General features: G+C 40.5%; 1 protein-coding gene across 1 annotated transcript in view; it reads right to left on the reverse strand.

Moving 5' to 3' along the window:
- The window catches only part of dcc (DCC netrin 1 receptor), a 341,027-nt gene that overhangs the window by 127,697 nt on the left and 188,718 nt on the right, over positions 1-24,612 (reverse strand). Inside the window, exons 8-11 of the mRNA XM_084383879.1 lie at positions 11,735-11,894; positions 5,236-5,390; positions 4,209-4,357; positions 3,856-3,994 (exon numbers count right to left, since the gene is read on the reverse strand). Coding sequence (XP_084240005.1) covers positions 3,856-3,994; positions 4,209-4,357; positions 5,236-5,390; positions 11,735-11,894 — 603 coding nt within the window. The remainder of the gene's footprint in view (positions 1-3,855; positions 3,995-4,208; positions 4,358-5,235; positions 5,391-11,734; positions 11,895-24,612) is intronic.

Here is a 24,612-nt window from a genome sequence, read left to right on the forward strand (position 1 = left end):
AAAGGAACAATCTAACATTTTGGGATATACTTTTGTCTACTCAGTCACACATCTGAGAATGAATATAATTTCCTGATACTGTATAAATTAGACAGTTTCTCTGCTTTAAGAAAGTGTAGCTTTTTGATGGATGGAGGCTAACTTTATGCTAAGCTAAACACAATTAAAATGAGTTAGTTTCTCTCTGAGACTCTGGACTTCAAACAGATGATGTACAGTGTGTTGGCTGTATGCTGGGTTGACTTGGTGTCACATCATTGCTGTCAGTCAATCATCGTGATGATATCAGCACCGAAAGGAAGCAGATGAGGCAGCGTTCAGCCTCTGAGATTTAGAGCAAAATGAGATTCCCACAAAAGACATGACAGGTGGCATCACACACACACACACACACACACACACACACACACACACACACGCACAGACCGATTTCGAAGTTAGTCCTGGTTTTATTACTCCTTAAGATCAGTCAAACACTGAGACTCTCAGTGAGCACCACAGCAGAATATGATCCAAAAAATTAACCAAGAAGATGAAGGAATGGGAAAGAGATGAAGAAAATTACAAAGCTAACGTTAAGATGCAGGCAAGAAAGAAGAGCACAAAACAAAAGCATGTACAAAAACATGAAAAAAATAAAAAAAATAAAAGCAAAGTTACAGAAGAAAAATAGGATTCAGAAAAATAAATACAACACAGATGGGGAGAACATGATGGAGACAAAGCACATGGAAAAAACATGAAAACAAAGAGAAAAAAAAAAAAGAAAATTGAGGAGAAGACAAGGTGCAAAGGGAAGGAAAACAAAAAATGGAAAGCATGAGGTACAAGACAAATGAAAAGAATAACAGCACAGTGATGAAAAGGCAGCAGATGAGTAGTTGAGTCCCCAGACCGAGAGACGAAGTGTGATGTTCAAATTGAGAATCAAGGTTTTGGTTTGAATGAACTCTGCATCTGTCCACGCAGACGGCTGATTAACAGTCAGCAGCTTATCTATTGATTCAGCTGCTCACTGTCTGTGTGTGAGTGTGTGTGTGTGTGTGTGTGTGTCTGTGTGTCTCAGTTTTATTGTGGATTCAATTAGCCCACAAGTCATTGTTATCATCGAGACGCAGCCGGAAGATTCACAATACAGCCACTCTTCATCTGTGTTTTGTGTGTGTGTGTGTGTGTGTGTGTGTGTTATTTCAAATATTTTTTTATGTACTTATGTTGTGATTACAGCTGGACTGATGCCTCCATTCTCTCTCAGTGTCTATACATGGAGGTTTAGCAACAACAACATACTGAGCAGCAGGCAGCAGCAGGATGTTTAGGTCTGAACTGAAGTTCCACTCAGAGGGGATAGAATAATCTAAATGTAAACCAGTGCAGCTCTGACCACCATCAACATGAACCACAGGACAGGTAGCACTTATTTATTTTTTTGTGTGAACAGAGTTCAGTTATAGACAGTGGAGAGAAACAGCTGGCTAACCTTGCAGTTAATTGCTGCCACCTTAACTAGAACATGGATACTCATTTTAGAAGCGTGTCCAGGTTGGGGTCAGGTTTGGTCACGTCAATTGAAAGTGTGCTTTTTAGTCAAAATATATTGTAAAACTAAATAAATGTTGCTTAAAAATAAGCAATAAGTGATATTAAAGGGTAACTCCACCAATGTCCCACACTAAAGTGTGTTAACAGGTCTTGTGGAGTACTACTGCATATGTGAAAAAAATTGTATGAAGCTTTTTGTGGCTCCAGAGGAAATTTCATGTAATCTGACAAATCTTATGTCACTCTGTAAGTAAGTAAGTAAGTAGGCAACAAGTTTTGAAAAGCAGTCCACTGATATAGCATTGCATTAACACTGTTGGACTTATTATAGAGAGTTTAAAACAACTGATCAAAACCGATACAGCAGCTTCTTTTTTAAAACCTGGGCCTACAATACCCACAATGCAACTTAGCCATGTTTTATGGCACAGTGCTGAGGATGAACTGAGGAGTCTCAAAGCCTGAGGAAAGAAGCAGCTCTGCAGTTTTGTGGTACGTCACTAAAACAAAGTTTTACTTTATTGTTTCACCATTGTTACCTTTCGTTCAAAAGAGGCCCCTCGATTAGCTTTAAACTCTGAAATGTATCAATCACGATTGTTATTCTGACTGAAATCATAACGTCCACAGTTATTGGACCATTGGAAAAGCAGCACCCAATATCAAAAATTAAAACATTTTCTCAAGTGGCTTGAATATTTGAATAGTTGAATATTTAGTGAAACTCAACAAGAAAATCAAAGCAAGATAAGATTCACTGTTTCTTTTTTATCTCATGTCAAATATGCTGCTTTTGATCTGAGCTGGATTTCCGGAATGGCTGCTCTCTCTCTCTCACTCTCTCTCTCTTTCTCTCTCTCACACACAGACCTTCATTAATGTTGAGCCCAGCTAACAAACACACACACACACACACACACACACACACACACACACACATACACACACAAACAGTGTCAGGTAATAGGTAGCAACTGGTCCAGCAGTTCTATGGTGTCAGCTGAATGGCTTCAAACCTGGACCAGGTTAAACCAGTCACAGTGCTGACAGCAGACACACGCTCAGTACAAAGTCATTTTGGGGACGCTGTGATTTGAAACATCAGCAGTCTGCTTATTAGTTTGATGGATTTTATTGATTTTATACCCATAATTTAAAGTGGTGGTCAATATTCTTTAAACTACTACGGCCTAAATTTCAACAGCATACAATACCTAAATACTTTTACACTTTTAATATTACTGCCCTGAAATTAAATATTTTAATCATGTATTGATCTCTCCAGCAGCTTGTATTAACATGGATCATATTCAGTGAAAGTGTTCTCATTTTAACAAGAAATGACTTTCAGCATCAACTCCTCCAGTTTTTTCTTCCAAGACTGAATCTCTTCCACATTGTTAAAGGTCCACAGATTTTCTGTTATACTGTGATGTAATCAGGCCCTTAGTAACCACTGAGATCATGCCCTCAGTATTTTGTGAGATGTATGTCTTTTGCATACTGTTATTACATGTAACTTTCAATTTACTTGAAATTTGTAATTTGAAATGTAGACCTTAGCTCCAGTATATTACATTCTGTGGTGTAAATGACCTTATATAACATTATATAACCAAGAGTCACGTACATCAACAAATTAATCATTTCTAACAACTGGCTATACAGTTAGATATGGTTGAAAAGGATGTGATCCAAAGGCGAGTTTACAAAGAATCCAAGCAGGAGTGAAATAACTAAATCCACTATGATGAACATAAATAAAATTAAAATCCCATTTGATACAATACAAAAAACAACAACAACAAAAGCCCCAGGACGGAGGTTAGGGTGGTGGATGAGGCTGCAGCATCAAACCATATTGGCTTGAGCAAACCATCAGAGTAATAGTGATAAAATGGGAGGTAATGGCTGCACAGTGCACTTGCATGAAAACGATGGGATGTTACAGCCACACAGTGGTGAATGAGAAAGCACATACTGTATGTAAAGCTGCTGATGAGTCAGCGGTAAGACGGAACTCTGTTTTCAGCTCAGCCTTGACACAATGAACATCACTTCCTGGTTAAAAATCTATTAAAATACAGCAAAAGCCAGAGAATAATAATGGGCTGCTGTGCTGCTAACCCTCTGCTAACAGTGCTCATAAAGGCTGGTTTTAATTTTTATAGTTTAAACCAGATTGAACTACTGACATGATGTCAGTCAGTGCTGAACATCACAATGTAGTGAACGGTGATACATTAATTTACTGATGTACTGTATGCAAGTTACCACACTGGATAAATTAGAAGATGGCAAGGTGAAGCTCACTGTCTGATTGGGTTGTGACACGGGCAGTCTCTGAGGCAGTGCCTGGTCCGTAGCGGTTGATCGCCAAAACTCGAACCGTGTACTCTGTGAACTTATTAAGTCCGTCCATCTTGTAGTTGAGTCCATTCACCTCCACACTCTGAACACAACCACAGAGGAAAGATTACACATTATACCATCAGAGTAAGAAAAAAGCTATTTGAGTCTATAACATGACATCACTAGAAAAAGTCAGTTAAGCTCATTCCAGCAACATGTGAATTATCACTCTCTGAAAAAGTTATCAATTTGCATTAAACGCTGTAAGAGGACTATAGTTCTGACAGTAGCAGTATGGCAGTACTGGTGCTGACCTGTTCTTTGCCAGACGGGCTCTCGGTCCACAGCAGCCTGTAGCCTAAGATGGGACCATTTGGTTGGTTGGGAGGCTCCCAGCTCACCTGGACTGAGGTGGGTGACAGAGCCTCAGCCTGGAGAAACTCCACCCTGCTGGGAACCTGGACTGTAGATACACACAGAGACAACACACCGCTCGCAAATGCCGATATGACTAACATTACAAGTACTACTGCATTCTCATGACTCCGGCAATTAGAGATTTTCAAGTTGTTGTTGGAGGGTTATATAGTAATGATAGTATTTAGCTTTTGCTATTGTTTATTCCATCATTAAATAATATAGCATATCATATACTCAAGTCATTACAGTCTTAATGTATGACAGTTTTCTTTTATGGATATTATTTTTTGAAAAGTAAGTAAAAACAAGTGCATTTTCCTCAAGGACCAGAAATTCACATCCTTACAAGAGATTTTGTTCTCTTTGAATAAGTGTGTGCCTGCATTACAAAGTAAGCCTGTTACATTAAAGGGGTACACCAATGATGTACTATTGGACTTCCATAAAGTTGGGGTCCACACAATCGACGCATTGAAAAACTAATGGTCAAAATTGAAGCAGCATAGGCCAAGTTATCGTTTCTTCATAGTCTCTTGTATGGGTCAAGATCCAAAAACACTGCATCCTACAGTATGACATCATCAGGGTTATTGTTTTAATTTAACATTATATATTATCAACAGTCTTCACAGGCTGAGCTGTGTGTAAAATCCATTGAATCCTTCATTTAGTATCCATAATGTTGCGAGGCTAACCAGTTTCTCCATGCTTGTTTAAAGTGTGTCAGCCCAGCGTCTGATGGCTTGCTTGGAACATTTTTCATCAGCAATTGACATATTATGTCTTTGTATTATTATATTATATATACCATGTAAGAATTACAAAGAAATTTACACGAGACACAAAACTTTATTACATACATTATTTAGTGTGTGTGTGTGTGTGTGTGTGTGTGTGTGTGTGTGTGCGTGCATGTCTTACGGTCAGGTTTGGTGGTGATCCTCAAAGGGGCGGAGCTCTCTCCTGGGCCCACGTCATTGTAAGCAATGACTCTGAAGCTGTAGCTCTCCTCTGGTTTCAGGTTGGACACTGTCAGCTCCAAAGACTCTGGCTCCGACACGTTCACTGACCGCTCCCTGACACAGGCAAACACACATTGTTGTACACTGAGCCATTTTCAATACAAATATATTAGTACACATAACAACCTCCATTTTGTATTTTATATACAACTTTTTTTTAATTATACATTTATATTATATTTTGTATATTTTTACTCACACACACTTAATTTTTCATTTAATTTACTGTGTTTTTTTTTTTTATCATTTAGCTTAGCGTGAAAATCAGATACTCTGTAAACACCACCGTATTTAAAAAAAGACCCCAGTTTTATTTTGTTACAGTACAGATAATCACAGTTTTAATCAGATGTAATCTGTGTAATCCGGCAGTGACTGGAGCTAATCCTCAGATTACAGCACCTCTGTAGCCTCTCAGTCCTCAACTAACCACCAAAGCACTGAGGAAACAGTTGTCAATGTTTCCATTGCCACCAAATACACACTGAGGTTTATTCAGCTCAAATCACTGTAAAGACAGTAAAAATGTCTGCTTTTATACAAAATGCTGGAGACAATAATTTAAAATACTGCTAATAACAATGATAAGCAAATTAATCTTTGAAGAATTTTATTCCACTTCGATGAGAATTGATCAAACATTGTCTGGGATGGTTTACTCACTCAAACTTCTTGTGTGATTTTATTCAGTGAGAAGCACAAAAGAACATCAAACACAATGACGTTTGGTTTCAATCAAACTGGATCCTTAATTTAGAAGGAAGGGAGGATGAAACTGTGCAAATAATTAAAAACAGTGTAGAACAACTGTGTACCCACTAAATGAATTACTGCTGCTAGAGAGTAAAATAGTACAATTTAAAATGAGCAACAAGCAATGATGATTGCAGGCTTTAGGTTCAACACACACACACACACACACACACACACATATATATGTATATATATATATATATATATACATATACATATATTTTACATTTTGGGAAATAGCTTATTCACTTACCAAGAGTGAGTTGACAAGATTGATATCAACCTCATGTCTGTGTGTTCAGTATAAAGCTGGAATCAGAATGTGCTTAGCCAAGCTTAGGAAACATACTAAAAGCGCCCTTTTTTCCCTGTTTTTGTATGGAGTAAAGTAATGTCGGCATGTTAATTTGTGACCTTTAGAGATGCTGGAAGGTATTTCATTTTTTATAACTTAGGACATGGCCAGGCAAGCTGTTATCCCTTCTTTCAGTATTTAGTTTGATAGGCTAACCACATTCTTATTCCAGCTTTGTATTTACACATCGACAATACATTGATTTTTATCTTCTAAACTGAATAAGCAACACTACACAAAGTTACTCCTGGATTAACGACATAATGTGTGTTGACAATTTGTAGAAATTCAATACTATGATCTGACTTTCTTATATCCCTGTTTCCTTGTAGTGTATTTGTTGAAACTTCATTTGTGTAGTTTATGTATTTTTTTGGTTCACTGGCTGGCTGCCTTTTACAAACCAACCATGAGAAAAATAGCACAACCCATTAACACCAGACCATCACTGAAAAAACAATTAAAGAAAAATAAATTAAAGAAATGGGACGCTAGAGAGGTAATTCTTGTCTCTTTTGTGGTCTGACGTGGGAGAACCAGGTCACCCAGGGGGGTGTGGCACTGAAGGACAGCTGAGAACAGGCACTTTGCCCTGGGCAGGGGCCCCACCGATCTCCCTTCTGTCCAGCGGACTAACATTACCAGGGGCATGAAGAAATCTCTTATTATTATTATTATTATTATTATTATTGAATGGGTAATCCAAGGTACAACGTACAAGGTAATTTATTCACCAATAGTCAGATATTAAGATATATCTGTTTCTGGACCAATGCATTGAACGGACAAACTGAGCAACACATCAGCCAACATCATTATCAGCAGCAGAGAGACACATCTTTAAAGAAAATACAATAGGTGAGTGGAGTTCTCAGGGTTTATGAATCTATATTTTCCTCTGAGCTGCTGACTAAAAAGGCAGAAATGCCAAGCTGGATGTCGAGTTAACAAGCGAGTCTGTTTCTGTCATACAATGTGAATTCTTTTTGCCCTTCAAAGGCCACAGTCAGAGGTCATTCAGTCCGTTCAAAACAAATAACCCACAGAAGGAGAGAGATGGTTCTTTCTCTGCTCAAAATTTTACTCATTATCTCATTCCCTTCTTTCAGGTGTTGCTTCTATTTTCTATCTGTTTGAAAGTAGGACAGGCAGAACCTCTCTCACCTCATTTAGTTTCTATGGCTGTTTTTACCCTGCTTGTGTGTCTCTTTTACTCATCGACTGATCAATAAATTCATTCTCAAAAGAACATGAGAGCACTTAATCATGGCTTAAAAAAAAATCCAACAACGAATATGTTTTTCATATTGATAAATTCCATCCATATTGGTTTTCCATGAACCAATCTGTCCCATCTAAATTACACAAACATGTAAAAATACATGTCATGTCTTCTTGGCAGGTTCACAACATTGGTGCATCTCAAAAACTATTAGATGTAGTCTCATGACATTTGGCGCATTCATGATCCTTACTCTCCCTTCTCGCCATCTCCCGCCTTTTTTTCCTGTAAATATTTTGTTGTTTTCCCTCTTAGTCTCCCTCCCTCCTCCCTCATTTTGTGAAAGTTATTAGCACTGAAAAAAACATTTCTGTGTTTTTCTCAAAGTCATTAGAACTGACAAAACCTCTACCTCTGTGCCTTCTGTAAGTCATTGGGACTGACAGAATCTTTCTGTCATTTCATTTCATGATGAAACTTCAGTGCCTCTTTTGTCCAGCGTACCATTCAGAGCCCTAAAGCACTGCAGGTCGGTTAGTCCCTAAGGTAACAGAGCTTAAAAGCCTGGATGTGAAAGCCTTCAGCTGGAGCCCCGGCTGTCAGAGGTTACCATTTAACATCAGCGGGGGACTCGCCAATATGTCACCGAGAGCTTTTTCCAGCAAATGTTCAGAGCAGTTGTGTGCAGCAGAGCTGTGATCAAAGGAGAGAAGTGCTGTCTTTGACATACTGTTAGTTTACAACTCCACGCCATCAGTCCTTTATCCCTTTATACTGTAAGTCAACAAGATAGAGCTTCCTGTTATACAGTATTATGGCTCATGCACCTTCAAGTCTACAACCTTTTTAGATAACAGTGTGGCTCTAAACATTGCCAGTTTGGTCTGTCGGTTGGTCTTTCAGTCTTTCACTTCAGTAAAACAGAAATATCTCTGCAAGCTTTGATGGTTTGTAATAAAATTGTGTAAAGACATAGATTGTCCCCAGAGGATGAATCTTAATGTCATTTTAAATTAGTGAAATGTTTGAACAATTATAGATGCTGTTGTTACACACATTTATGACCCCTCAGGATGTACAAGCCTTATTTATGTGCAGTAATATTGCTCACTCTTTACCCACATGTGACAAACAACATAATCCATTTGGATATTCTTGATTAGGCCTAATTCCAAATGTAGCCTTTTCCAATTAAGTCATGTAGGATAGGCTAATATTATTCAGGTTTTCTGAGAATCCTTAAGACATACAGTATATATAGCGCATTCGGAATATGCATCTCATTTGGGGTTCTACCACAGTTTGTAACACACAGCCTCTGAAGGTGAGGTTCGCCCTGGGCGTTTTGAAAGCTAGGACCGCCACTGTCCACAACACATTAGAGGTCACCTGTGGTGATTGAAGTGTTTTGCCAATTGAGTTTGAATTAGGTTGGGGCAGTGTTTTCCAGGTGAACAAAGCGCACTTAATGATGTGATTTGTGTTTAGAGTTTTGTTAAAAAAAAAAAAAAATTATATAAGTGAAAACTGAGAAAATGTGATTAAAGTTCAGCAGTCTGGAGTTTTGTTGTTGATACATGAGGTTTGAGTTTTCAGACTTGTGTGCATAGGTTCCGTTTTTATGTGTATACAATGGAGACAAACTGTAACTTAACTTCAGTGTTCATTTTGTTGTCTTTCTTTAGTTAAAGATGTAATAAATTTGACGTTTTAACCTTCTGAAAAATTGTGAATCTTTAAGGGTGACCTCGTCCAGGTCACATAAAATCTAACCAGTGAATCCACACAGTGATGGGATTTATCTGAGCTCACCAAGCTCAAAGATGATAATTACATTTTCAAATTTTTGTTGCTGTTTTAAACACTTCAAACCCAATACCGTGATTCTGGCGTCCCTTTAGAAATCAGTGTTGGGGATCCAGTGCTGTGTTGCAAGCACCTAAAAGTACAATTACTTTCAGAAGTCATCATCATGAGTTCATGTCTTGCCCTCTAGCAGACAAGGCAAGGTAAGGCAAGTGTATTTGTATAGCACAATTCAGACACAAGGCAACTCAAAGTGCTTTACAGAGGCATAAAAATTACATTAAAAGAAATTAAAAATTGCATTTAAAATACATTAAAACAAAACATTGAAAGTTAAGAAATAGGATAGTAGGCTAAAATAGAATAGGTTTAAAAGAGACAAGAATAGAAAATAAAAGTCACAGTGCAGTTCAAAGCCTTAACATTGCTTCAGTGAAAAGCAGTGGCAAACAGAAAGGTTTTCAGCCTTGATTTAAAAGAGGTGAGAGTCTGAGCAGACCTGCAGTTTGCTGGGAGTTTGTTCCAGATATGTGGCACATAATAACTGAACACTGCTTCTCCATGTTTAGTTTTGACTCTAGGGACTGAAAGCAGACCTGTACCTGACAACCTCAGAGGTCTGGATGGTTCATAACGTGGCAGCAGATCAGAAATGTATTTTGGCCCAAAACCCATTCAGTGCTTCATAAACCAACAACAGGATTTTGAAATCTATTCTTTGACTGACAGGAAGCCAGTGTAAAGATCAAAGAACTGGAGTGATGTGATCTACTTTTTTGGTTCTTGTTAGGTCTCGAGCAGCTGTCTGATGGATTTTTTAGAGAGTCCTGTAAAGACACTGTTACAGTAGTCAAGTCTGCTGAAGATAAATGCATGAATACATTTTTCCAAATCCTGCCGAGACATAAGTCCTTTTATCCTGAATATATTTTTAAGATGGTACAGTAGTAGGCCGACTTTCTAATTGACTTAATGTGGCTGTTGAAGTTCAGGTCTGAGTCCATGATTACACCGAGGTTTCTGGCTTGGTTTGTAGTTTTCAACATTACAGATTGAAGCTGAGCAAAGACTGTTAGTCGGTCTTCCTTGGCTCCAAAAACAATTATTTCAGTCTTATCTTTGCTTAACTGAAGAAAACTCTGACACATCCAATCATTGATTTGTTCAACGCATCTACTCAGCGTTTCTATGGGATAATAGTCCCCTGGTGAGATAGTTATGTAAATTTGTGTGTCATCTGCATAACTTTGGTAACATATTTTGTTGTTTTCCATTATCTGAGCTAGAGGAAGCATGTAAATGTTGAATAGTAGAGGCCCTAGAATGGAGCCCTGGGGTACTCCGCTTGTCATTTTCATCTGTTCAGATGTGTAATTACCAATAGACACAAAGTAGTCTCTATCATTTAGATAGGATTTAAACCAATTCAGTTCTGTACCAGAGAGTCCCACCCAGTTTTCCAGTCGGTCCAGTAGTATATTGGGGTCGACCGTGTCAAACGCAGCAATGAGATCCAGTAATACTAAGACTGAAATTTTGCCATTGTCTGTATTTAAATGAATGTCATTGAGGACCTTGACTAAAGCGGTCTCAGTGCTGTGATGTGATCAAATTCCTGATTGGAAGACATCAAAACAGCCATTTATTATTAAGTAATTGTTCAGCTGTTGAAAAACAGCTTTTTCAATGATTTTACTTTTTGATATGGGCCTATAATTATTCATTACTTATGTGTCTAGATTGTACCTCTTCAGGAGTGGTTTAATAACTAGTTTTCATGGCTTGGGGGAAGACACCTGAGAGAAGAGACATGTTGACAATCTGTAACAGATCTGGAGTCATGCAGTCTGAAACTTTTTTGAAGAACCCTGCTGGTAAAATATCAAGGCAACAGGAGGAAGGTTTCAAATGTTGTATTATGTCTTGCAGGTTTTTGTCATTGATTGGATCAAATTGTGTCATGGTGTTAGAGTTGGTTTTAGGTGGACACATGGACAACACACCTCCTGTACCTGGTACGGTGGCACTGACTGTACAGTACATTCATCCAACTCATCATTTCAAGTCAAGAGACTTCAAGTTAAAACTTGTGTTTGTATGTTCTAAAGTGATCTGCATATTTATGTTAAGTTAGAAAAGATTGAAAAGTTGATTCCACTAAATTCCATAGTGATCTTTTACAGTGCAGACTTATGGGTTATCTTGATCTCCAGTTTGGAACCTCTGCCTTACAGAGACAGAAAATAAAAAGTCCAGTCTTACCTCTCGACTCCGTCCTGGGAGTAATAAATGCCATAGGTCTGTACAGCTCCTCCCATCTCCTCCGGGGGGCGCCAGCTGAGTCGGACAAATCGGCTGGACACTAGGACAGGGACCAGGTCGCGGGGGGCAGAGGGGAGGGCAACGCCTGGGCTGGGGGACACTGGTGGGGGATCAGAGGAGGAGGAGTAAGTCAAGGGGGTGCCAGAAGGAGCAGGAGGAGCAGGAGGAGGGCGAGGAGGAGGAGGTGTGTGGACGGGCCTATACTGAGTGGGCGTGGCCTCTGTTAACAGTTCATCCAGGGGAGAGGGAAGGAGTGAGGAAGGAAGGAGAAGCAGGGACGAGGACGGGGGAGGGTGGAGGTGGAGGTGGAGGTGGAGGCGGAGCAAAGAAAAAAGGAGCAAAAGACAGATGAGATGAGGAGATAAGGAACGGAAAAGACGTGGAAGAGACAAGAAGGAAGAAAAGGAAGAAGAAGAGTGGTAAAGAAGATCACAGGCAGGAAGAAAAAGTGGCAGAGCATCTGAAGAGTTTAGTCATCAATCAACACATATCAATAATGTGAAAGTAAAGACTTTTGCTTGCTTCACATCACATCACAGTTCAGAATAATGTGATCTGATGACTGACAGCTCAAACTGGCTGGATTCACTCAGACATTTCAATTAGATGGAATTTAAATAAATGTTGTTCCTGGAGAAGTTGATACATGGGGTTTTATGGTGGTGTTATAGACTCGTATAACACTTGGTTAGAATGTGAGCAGTTCCTAAAACTTTATCAGACAAAAATGAGATGCAGATGGGCGACAGATCCTGTATCTGGATAATGACATCTTATCACAAGCCTTTCATTTACACATGGTGTTAACTGTTCTTGTTATCTTGAGCAAACATTTTAGTCAGATTGTAGAATGCACATTAGGTCTGCAGAGCTGACAATGATATATATATATATATATATATATATATATATATATATATATACACACACATATCTATATATAATTTAATAATAATAATTATCCCATCCAAAAATGTCAATACTTTGGTGACACATCAGCAACAGTATAAACATAGTGACAGCTGTGGGTTTGGCTCATGTCCTTCTCCATTGTTGCCGGTTGATAAGAAATGGATCTCTGTTTACCCCAAGTTTACACAATTGCCCATAATGTCCTCGATAAAAGTGTGCAGAGCAAAAACACTTTGACGTAGATGGACTGTACACTGACACATACGTAGAGTGTGTATGATGTGTGTGATCAGCAGTGCAACAGTAGGTTTTACTTTTTTTTTCACTTCAATACTTTGGCTTTTTTAAGAAGAAAAACAAATCCATATAAAATCAATGCACAGCATTGCAATCAACACCCAGAGAAAATGCGAACAACAAAATATATGTATTTGCACATAATAAAAAAGAGAAAAAGAGAAAAAGGAAAGGGAGATAATACATTTAATAATAATAAATAAAATAAGTCGCAGCCCTATTAGCAGTTCATCGTTCGGTATAACATTTTGTTTGTCATTGTGTTCCAGGAACATTCCAAATCCTTGAAAACGTATCACTTTTGTTTTTCGTAAAATAGCTTATTCTTTCAAGAGCAAGGTAACAAGTCATTCCCCTCAGCCACTGAGAAACTCCACATGTTGTTTGTTTCTTCAATGAAAAGGCAGTGTACCTTTTAGCCTCTAAAAGGCAAATGTTTAGCAGACACTTTACATTATTGAGTTTGCAAAGTTATCTGGGTAGATATTTAGAATACATACATTTAGGATTAAGAAGAACCTCTTTGCCAATAATTTGACTGATCAGATCCAGTACCTCCTTCCAAAAACAAATTAGGTGAGGGCACTCCCACATACAGTGGAACATAGACCCCATTTAATGCATGTGTCAGGAATATTAGTGTTAAAGTGATGTAGTTTAACCGGAGTGATGTACTGTCTACTTAACCATTTGACCTATCTGCTGCATTTCACACAGTCAACCACCAAATCCTCCTCTCCACTCTGGCTGAACTTGGCATCGCTGACTCTGCTCTAACCTGGCTCACATCATACCTGACAAATCGCACCTTTCAGGTCATGTGGAATAGCTCCTTGTCCCAACCCTGCTTCCTGGAAACTGGTGTCCCTCAAGGCTCAGTGCTAGGACCACTTCAGTTTTCACTATACACTAGATCACTAGGCTCTGCAATCACATCCCATGGATTTTCTTACCACTGTTTTTCAGACGACACCCAACTGTTCGTCTCTTTTCCCCCATCCTCCGACACCCACGTTGCAACGCGCATCTCGGAATGCCTGGCATCTCCACTTGGTGAACTGTGCACCACTTCAAGCTCAACCTTCATAAAACTGAACTCCTGGACTATCCTGCACCCCCAACATCACTGCTATGGTCCAAACGCTGGTCATCTCCCACCTGGACTACTGCAACTCGCTCTTGGCTGGACTCCCAGCCTCTGCGACCAAACTGTTGCAGCGTATCCAGAATGCTGCAGCATCCCTTGTTTTCAATCTACCCAAATTCGCCCATGTGACCCCCCTCCTCCGTGACCTCCACTGGCTTCCTATTGCAGCCCGCATCCTATTCAAGACGATGGTGCTGACCTTCAAGGCAGTCAACGGAACTCCACCCATCTACCTCCTCTGGTCAGACCACACGCCCCAGCGCGAGCACTTCGCTCCACTACATCAGTTGGCCAGCTGGTACCACCATAGCTGAGAGCGAACAAAGGTCACTCAGTGAAGTCGTGACTCTTTCCTGTTCTGGCGCCTCAGTGGTGGAACGAACTCCCGACCAATGTCAGGACAGCAGAGTCACTCACCATCTTCCATTTCCCCAACGGAAATACACCCACCCACCCCATAATAAACACACCCCAAGGAGCCCAAAAAAGAGCCCAACTATGGAGCTTCGCTGATCCACCGTAAACGTCATCATGGAGAGGAACAGCATGCACAACATAGTCAAAGCAAAGTCCCTCCATTAACATAGTCATCAATACCAAACTAAAGTTTTGTTAAATCTAGTTTCATGCCACATACACAAAAAATATCATCAATGTGATACAAGGTCAGCAATGTGTTAAACGAAAAAGAGGAGGTAGAAGGCAATAAACTAGTGTTGTCCGTTCATGTCCACAAAGTAGGTCAGGATATGATTCGGGCTGTACGCCACACTAGCAACTGTTTCTTCTTCATTAGTATTGTTGTTAGCTTGCTGTGTAGAGTCCAACTTGGAGTGTAATTTTGCAGGTTTTTGTGTCTGCTTTACTGGTTTCTGTGGCATTTCAACCAATGTCTTGTTTTGGAGAAAAGGAACTGCGGTTGTATGGGTTGATTAAAATTGTTTGGCTGTTAAAATTTCAAAATTGACGGATGGGTTCTGACACCCGTATGCTCATCATCGTGCCATAACTGGAACTCCTCAGTTTGACTTTTAATTTGCCACCAGTGATACTGCTGTAGAGAAACATCCCCAAGGCAGAGCAATATTTAATTGATGTACTACACACACATGCAATATTAAGAACTAAAATATAAGGTCATAGATATAGACAAATGTTTGGTTTGTCAAAATAACACCACTCTGTGTCCTCTGCCCTTGCCCTGCCTGGAGTGGTAGTCCCCTTAATGTTGTTTCGGGTCAGCCAGTCCACCACGGGTGACAGTATATTCTGTCCTGTCATTGCCACTGATAGGACTCATCAACCCGTGACCCATCAGATCTGTTTTTGGACAGCCTCTTTCTTTTTATTAGCTAACTTTTGTCAGAGGTATACGCTGTACTTTTTAAAAAACTCACAACTGAGGCTCCATAATGGTGGCAGACAATTTAATATTTGTCTGCATGTGAAAAGTTAGTATATTTGTAAGAGTAGGTGGAGCTCAACAACACGAGATAAACAATGTATTATAATAATTCTGTAAAAGCCAGTAAATTAGATTTTTCAATATGTATTATATAGGATAGGCGGCAGCCATAGTGGTGGGGAAAATAATGGTAAGCTCTTATCATTCGAAAGAGTGTCATCTCCTCTCCTCTCTTCCATCATAAGCTGAGAGAGATCCAATTTATCCCATAGGTCAAAGGTTAGGACTGTCCACAGAGTCTTTAAATGTTTAAGTCCATCTCTACATGTCAATAAAGCTTTACAGAACACACACACATTTCACACTTCATGATGTGATGAAAGAGAGATAGAGAGGAGGAGAAAGATGGGTAGATAAATGTGAAACAAAAAAGATAAGAAACAGAAATGAAGGGAGATAAAGATAAATGAGAAAGAGACAGGGAGGTAAAAAGAACAAATGGAGGAAAAAAAGAAAGAGGGGTATGACAAAGGCAACAGGCAGAGGTGAGGGGAAGAGGGGAAGAAAAGGAGGTAGAAAAAGAGCAGAAGGGGGATGGGATGAAACAGAAAAAGGAGAACCAGAGGACATGATGGAAGAAGAAAAGGAAAAAAAGGGGGGCCGGGGAAAAAGAAATCAAATATAAGATGTTGATGAAGGTTCTCAGTCATCCAGCTCATGGTAAATCTAGGTGCTGTATCGTAGTCAACTGGACTTGTTTCAGTTTCTTGAAACTGAAACAAGTCCAGTTCTGAAACAAGTCCAGTTGACTATGATATATATATATATATATATACATATATAATATAAGGAATGCGGAAAAAACTGAGAAATAAAAAGGAGAAAAGAGAGAAAAAGAGGAGTAGATGGAAACAAGAGTGTTAACACACCTCCTCTCATCTCTGTGAGATGAGACTTGGGGTGTGAAGGGCGGATTCGTTCCTGCTCGGTGACCCGGCCGAAAAGCCGAGCCGGCGCTGAGCACTAAAGCGTCACTCTCTGCCGAAAATAGACGGGTAGGGTAAATAATAGAGTCAGACACCACAGAAGAAGAGCTGGAAAACAATCTGAATAAGTGCTAAAAATTACACTGCAGTCTGCCCGACGACAGATGATACCTGCTCGAGCACGCAAGCATGCACACACACACACACTCCCACACACACAAACATAGCCTCCGTGTTTTTTTTCTCCATCACTCTGTCCATTTTTTTCAATCTGCTCTGCATTTATATTGTTTCTGCTGCCCGACTGATCTTCGGGGGAATTTGGTTTTTAGCGCTGAGGTTTGCACAGCAAAGGAATGTGCTGTTATTTAAAAAAAAACAATGTGCTTGTATGAAGAATTGTAACTTACACCGAAGGCTAGCATAATGAACCAGCCAAACTTTAAATGAGCTAAAAGTAGGATTGTACTGTTAGTGAAATGCCAAACCAATTAATTAACATTTAAATGACGTTAGCTAACTTTGAAAGCCATCATACCTAATGTTAGCTTGCTGGACAGGATTCAGATGTGGAGATGGGATGTGTGCGAAGGAGCCGAGTCAGTCACCTGGTCACTAACTGTACTTTATAAGCCAACACTAGCAACTAGTGGTCTAATGTGCCTGTCTGCACTGATATTAGAGGAGTGGTAATAGGTACAGCAACTTCACTGCTGGACTTGAGTTTCATTTCAGGCGTCAATGCAGCATTGAAATACGTCAAATGAGGGACTGTCATGTACAAATCAGCAATAATGTAACGTTAGTTAGCTAGCCAGTTAGCTACCGAGAAATCAACAAACTACAATAGTAGCGACTGTTTTACGCTTTTTATAAAGAGAAGGACGATGATACATTGAAATGACAGAGAGTTCTCATAACCCTCGCATCTGAATCACCATTTGGAGGGCCATGTAGCACCCAACAAGAATTGGGACAACCTACCCCTAGATGTGAACATGCAAAATGGAGGGGTATGGCTAAGTGGTAGGGGCAAGGGGTGTATTGGAAATTGGGCCTTTAAGTTTATCCACCTTCTATTTTACCACTAGATCCCCCTTGGTGATTTTCTTTTCATTCTTCTAATAATTATTTCCAGCCCCCATCTACCCAATTATTCTCTTATTATTTTCTAGCTAACTGCTGCTGTAACTGCTACTAGCCCCATTCACACTGCCCTTTGAGTGCGGGGATCCTGCGCCAATTCTCCGCATCCTCCTCTGTGTGAAAGTCTCAGATGCGGCGAGGGGTGAAATTTTGCTGTGGCTCTGATGCACCTCTGGAGGTAGTATCAGAGGTAGTATCAGAGGTAGAGTCAGAGGTAGATTCAGAGGTAGTATCAGAGGTAGTATCAGAGGTAGAGTTAGAGGTAGAGTCAGAGGCAGATTCAGAGGTAGTATCAGAGGTAGAGTCAGAGGGAGAGTCAGAGGTAGAATCAGAGGTAGTATCAGAGGTAGAATCAGAGGTAGTATCAGAGGTATTATCAGAGGTAGAGTCAGAGGTAGAGTCAGAGGTAGAATCAGAGGTAGAATCAGAGGTAGTATCAGAGGTATTATCAGAGGTAGAGTCAGAGGTAGAGTCAGAGGTAGAGTCAGAGGTAGAATCAGAGGTAGAATCAGAGGTAGTATCAGAGGTAGAATCAGAGGTAGTATCAGAGGTATTATCAGAGGTAGAGTCAGAGGTAGAGTCAGAGGTAGAGTCAGAGGTAGAGTCAGAGGTAGAATCAGAGGTAGAGTCAGAGGTAGAATCAGAGTTAGAGTCAGAGGTAGAATCAGAGTTAGTATCAGAGGTAGTATCAGAGGTAGAGTCAGAGGTAGAATCAGAGGTAGAATCAGAGGTAGAGTCAGAGGTAGAATCAGAGTTAGTATCAGAGGTAGTATCAGAGGTAGAGTCAGAGGTAGAATCAGAGGTAGAGTCAGAGGTAGTATCAGAGGTATTATCAGAGGCGCAGCAGAGGCGAACCGGCGGCGTGCCGGTCTGATGGTGTTCACTGTCTGATAACTAAACAGATCCTTCACTCAACAAAATAAAGAGAAATGTCCTACAAAGCAACGTTACAGGACCAAACAACAGTAACGTAGTAACTGGTTGTGTCTTTGGCAACTTATATGAGGAAAAAAATACTGCAGTTATACATGAAGAAGTGTCTGTCAGCCTGTCGGTCCTCTTATCTGTCATCCTGTCTGTCATCCTGTCTGTCCTTCTGTCTGTCATCCTGTCCGTCATCCTGTCTGTCCTCCTGTCCATCATCCTGTCTGTCATCCTGTCTGTCATCCTGTATGTCCTCCTGTCCGTCATTCTGTCTGTCATCCTGTCTATCCTCCTGTCTGTCGTCCTGTCTGTCATCCCGTCTGTCCCCGGCAAAAAACTTTAACTCACCAAGTGTTTGTCTCCTCCACTATTGTGTTGTTGTAGTTACTGTCTCATGGTGACAGTCAGCCCTCTGGACCGAGACTTCAGTGAACTTTCCCCCAGAAAACAGCCTCCCTCGCCGCAAGTGACAGAGTCATACAGCGTCCTGTTTACTGATGGTGATTATGTTATTATGTAATTTAGAGAAAAACGTAACTTTGTCACTTTCCAGGATGTTTGGTGGGTCAGGATCTCAATCACAACACATTATAACAGCATCCATATGATTATAAACAGTCAGCAGGTACATATTTAGATTAACAGGAGGACACCGGGGAAACACGTTGAAAAAAACACACAGATGTCATCATCATGACGCGTACCATCACGCCTCTTTTGGAGCCGCAGCGCCGGCTTTCTGTGTGAATTACACATTGGTGCATCTTCTCACCGGAGCTGCTTGGTTCTGTGTGAACAAACAACGGTGGAGAATTGTCGAACCACCGCTGCGGCGATAATGCAGCAACTGTGTGAAAAGGGCTCCTGTAACTGCTGCTTATATTTTTTTACTGCTGCTGCTAACTTGGAAGTTGCTGCCAACTACCCGAGATTTTACTATGCAATCTACTCATTTGAATCCTGACTTTGTAGGCTAATGTTTGCGTTAACTCATACAAGGTAGTATTATCAAGATAAATAGCAGGGTGTTACTGAGGGATGGGGAAAAAAACAGCTAAACTCTGCCAACACTGCCAGTTTCAAAATACGAATAAATACTTTTCTGTCTGTAGTATTAATGCAGTATAAATACATGAAGAAGGACTTCTTACATGTAGAAGAGAATCCCCCTCTCTGCCTATCATTTGGCCCATAAACATTCCCTATCTCTCTCTCTCTTTTTAACCTCTATTTATGCAGACAAAGACTGCTCAGCTCATTCACTCGCTTCAGCTTCACTCTGCTTCACATTCATTCTGCCTTGCACTCTCTCTCTCTCTTCCTGCACTCAATTTCAGGGCTCATTTCAGCCAGCTGCTGTTAAAGACGCCTGTACCACACACACACAAGCACACACGCAAACACATGCAGGCACATGCACGCACTCACACACACACACAAGCACACACACACACACACACACACACACACACACACACACACACACACACAAAAGGTATTCAAGATTTTACTCACTCGAAATGGTGGAGATTTACACAAATAAATATCCATTCTGTGTGTGTGTGTGTGTGTGTGTGTGTGTGTGTGTGTGTGTGTGTGTGTGCATTCGCGCATTCGTGTTTATGTGTGTGGTTGTGTGTGTGTGTGTATGTGTGTGTATGTACTGTGTGACCTGAAAGTTGAATAAAGAAAACAGAAAGCTACCATCGGTTAAATGGACTACACTACACTAGAATCAGATAGCATCTCCTTCTGCTACTTTGATTTTGTGTAGCCTATGTTACCTCTCTCATTTAAAGTTGAAGGCTGGTGTTATTCTATCCGTTGATATCATAAATAAATCCTATGGGCACTATCAACAACAAAACAAAAAACAAAACAAATAGTCACTATAGCACCAAATGCATATTAATCCACTGCTGAAAATAGTCTTGAATTAATGCACCATTTTCTCATGAAAAACATTTATATATTCGAAATTTTTAACTTTGAGTCAAGATGAATGGGTTTGTGGTTTTGGGGATGTTTTAACACAATGTCATCAAAATAAAATGTTGGTATTTTACATCACTGCTAACCATAGATGCGTTCAAAATTTGTATGTGTCTGTTCAAGATGGTGTTTCAACATTTGTAAACATTAAACCACTGGATAGTTTTAAGTGGACATGGGGACATTTTCCAGCAGTGTTAGTGAGGACAGGAACAGTTTGTGCCTAAACATAACCAGACCATAAGCACAGCGCTGTCAAACATAAAACTATTGAACTGAAAGAAACGTGAAGTTCCAACCTAAAGAAATGTAAAGGACATAGCCAAAATGTATTCTGGTGATAGGTTACACCAAAAAAACTCAGAAAGCAAATTAGAATGATATAGTCCAACTTCCCTTCAACCGTTATTTATCATTATTAGTATGACAAATCTGACAGCTTTGGAGTTGTCTGAAGGTGTGGTTGAAATTGTTACTTTGTGCTTAACACTTAAAATTATCAAAGTTCCGAGATTTACACTGCAACAGAATCTGAAGCTCACTCAAGGTCCAACATACAGTTACAGTCGCCTTGATTTTCCCCTCCCATCTGACTGCCTTTCGGCTGCCAGCCGGTTCCCAGTCGGTACCCAGCCACTGGGAGTCCCTCCCTCCTCCTGGGGGTGTGTCTAGTTGCAACTGGAGACACGGCCATTCATTCAATAGCAGGGTGTCACCATGAGATGGTGCTTCCCTCACAAAAAACAAATACAGCATAGATACCCTTTAAACCTAAAACTTATTCTTCTACCCTTTTACATCTCAGTGGCAAATATTACACTTTTATCCCACTACATCTATTTTAAAGCTTTAGTTAGTTTAGTTAGCATTAGCCCTACTGGTTAGTTAACTTTACTTACTTTATTTATATTTTATATAGATAATTTAAAGTTGTAGCTAGATTATATTATTATAGGTTAAGCCACCCAGCAGTATATACAGTTATTAACATTACTCCATCCTTTACCTGCTGCAGCCCTAAAGTTATGAACACATTAACACAACCTGCATTGGCCCATGGTTCGAGCCCAACCCGTGGTCTCCTGCTGCGTGTCATCACCCTTCCTCCCATCACACTTCCGGTTCACAATCTTTCTCTATTTTAGCTAGGTACTCCACTAAATATGTTCCTCATAGCATATAAGGGCATGAATAGGCAGTGTAATGACAGATTCTTGCTTTATGTGTTACTGTATATATTATATTATGTATATATTACCCAACTAGAGCATCACGCTCCCAGAACGCAGGATTACTTGTAGTTCCTAAAGTCTCCAAAAGCAGAATGGGAGCCAGAGCCTTCAGTTATCAAGCTCCTCTTCTGTGGAACCATCTTCCTGTTTTGGTCCGGGAGGCGGACACCCTCTCTACCTTTAAGAGTAGACTTAAGACCTTCCTTTTCGATAGAGCTTATAGTTAGGGCTGGCCCAGGCCTGTCTTGGACCAGCTCTTAGTTATGCTGCTATAGGCCCAGTCCGGGGACAAATGACACACTGAGCTTCTCTCTCCTCCTCTCCTCTCCATCTGTATACATTATGCCTGTATACATGCCCCATCTCTGCATGTCACTGACTTCACTTCTTCTCCAGAGTCCTTGTGCTTTCTAGTCCTACAGGCTCTCATGGATCCTGGCCGCACCCGGGTCGTGGATCGTGGATGCGCCTACTGCCATGGCCCTGCCTGACACCCACCACTACTGTTGCTAATATTAGTCATATCTCTGTTACATACGTTTCACTACTATTATTGTAATGCATTACTACATACTATCCTTACCGTTAACCACTACTACTGTTATCACTAGTAATCACATTTCCATTATGTGCATTTCATTATTATTGCTGTAATACCTCTTTATGTACTTTCATTCCTGTCAACCATCCATTATAATTGTATACATTGTGATCTCGTTGATCTGCTCTGTACATGCGACATCTATTGCACGTCTGTCCGTCCTGGGAGAGGGATCCATCCTCTGTGGCTCTTCCTGAGGTTTCTTCCGCATTTTTTTCCCTGTTAAAAGGGCTTTCTTTGGGGCAAGTTTTTCCTCACGCGAATCGAGGGTCGAAGGACAGAGGGTGTCGTCTCTGTACAGATTGTAAAGCCCTCTGAGGCAAACTGTGATTTGTGAATTTGGGCTATACAAATAAAATTTTATTTGATTTGATTTGTATTAGCACAGCCAGGTTTAGACAGTTTGATCGGAGTTTAGAGAGCACGCGTGGTGGCTCTCACTCTCGAGATCTGTCTGAGTACTTTGTGTCTGTGGCTGACAAAATGTGGGACAAAATTCTCTAGTTGATTCAACAGCCCTGCAGCCGCCAGATGAGTGTGGGATGCCTGGGAGGCCTGTTGGATGGCCCTTGAATAAGAACAAAGAGATACACTGTATGCTAATGATGTGTTTGGCCTCTGTCACCTCCCAAGATACGCAGAGGATGTATTTGAACGCACTTTTATAAACTGATTGCATCTCTTTTATCACTCGCCACTGCGTGAGGAATTTCCAATAAAAAAGATCAGAAATATTATACAACGCAATGACAATCTTCTGCTGAAAATGTGTCACATGAGCGCAATAGTTCATGCATCTTGTAACCACCCACACCCAGTGAAATAATCAAACCAGATACTTCAAATACAAATATTCTCTATTGTCATTCTCTATCATATCTATAGATCATCAATATTATGCTTCAGTTTTTTGTCTTTCAACAGCATCGCATGGAAGTGAAAGTAATATCGCTGAGGAATTAAGTATTTAACAACAACAGGACAAACTATTATAGTTCATATGAAAAAGTTGTTTTTTCTTGTTTGTTATAGTTGTAACACTATGAAGTTTCTTCACATTAAAGGGGACATATTATGCAAAACTGACTTTTTCCTTGCTTTAGTATGTATATTTGCGTATCCGGAGTGCCTCCCCACCCCCTAAGCATGAGTTTTGACAACTAAGTCAATATTTTGTACCTGGCAGAGTCAGGAATTGAGTCTCTAAACGAGCCGTTTGGATTTCTTTTGCATACTCTTTGCGTATCTCCTCCCACATTACGCCAGCTACCTGAACGAGGATCCGCCATTTTTTCCCCCTCGCTAACTTGTACGTGACAGCCTGACCGCTGCCATGTACAACCCGAAAGCCGAGCACTGCTGCTCTGTCGTCGGATGCACGGATCCTCATGTTTCGCTACATCGCCTCCCTACCAAAGAGGATATCAGAGCGAAGAGGCTACTTTTTATTTATCAGGGTCCCAGCTTCAGTGAGCAGAAGCGTTATGGTCTGTGCCAGTCACTTCACCCCGGACTGTTTCAGCAAGCAGGGTCAGTACAACGCTGGACTGGCAACGAGATCGTCCCTTAAAAGATGGATCCATACCCACTGTCAATGATGGAACTGTAAGTATTTAAAAAACAGTATAGTTTGTGTTACTTTGGCCGTTTAGCACATGAGCTAACGCTAACCGTGGGTGTAAATATGAGGCTGAGCCAACATTACATGTGAAGTTATCAACGTTGGGCTTACTGACCGTAGGATTCACGATAATGTTAATGATACGAAGCGTTAATGTGTCATATCAGCACTCTTTTAAAACATGAAGGTGAATTGAGAAAATGAATTGGGATATTGAGATTTTATCGCTTCTAACCGGCCGGGGAACCACTGCTCGGCCGTGGACATGGGGAGGAGACGGGGTGAAATGTCTCAGTTCTTCGCGGACAGTGAGCTGCTGCTCCGCGGTGAACAAACAGAGGAGACGGGGTGACATCGTCTCAGTTGTGTGTGTCAGTTGTTCGCGGACGTTTAGCTGCTGTTCCGCGGTGAACACGCAGAGGAAACGGTATGAACTGGTCTGTTATTCACGGCCAGTGAGCTACGTTTATTCATTAGCATGTTGTGCTAAAGGACAGTGTGTAAGCAAACTTCTAGAAGCGTGTCTTGTCTGAATGCACTGCTGACTGTGTGACA

Source organism: Pagrus pagrus (genome assembly GCF_965226575.1).
Source record: "Pagrus pagrus genome assembly, chromosome: 19".
Lineage (NCBI taxonomy): Eukaryota > Metazoa > Chordata > Actinopteri > Spariformes > Sparidae > Pagrus > Pagrus pagrus.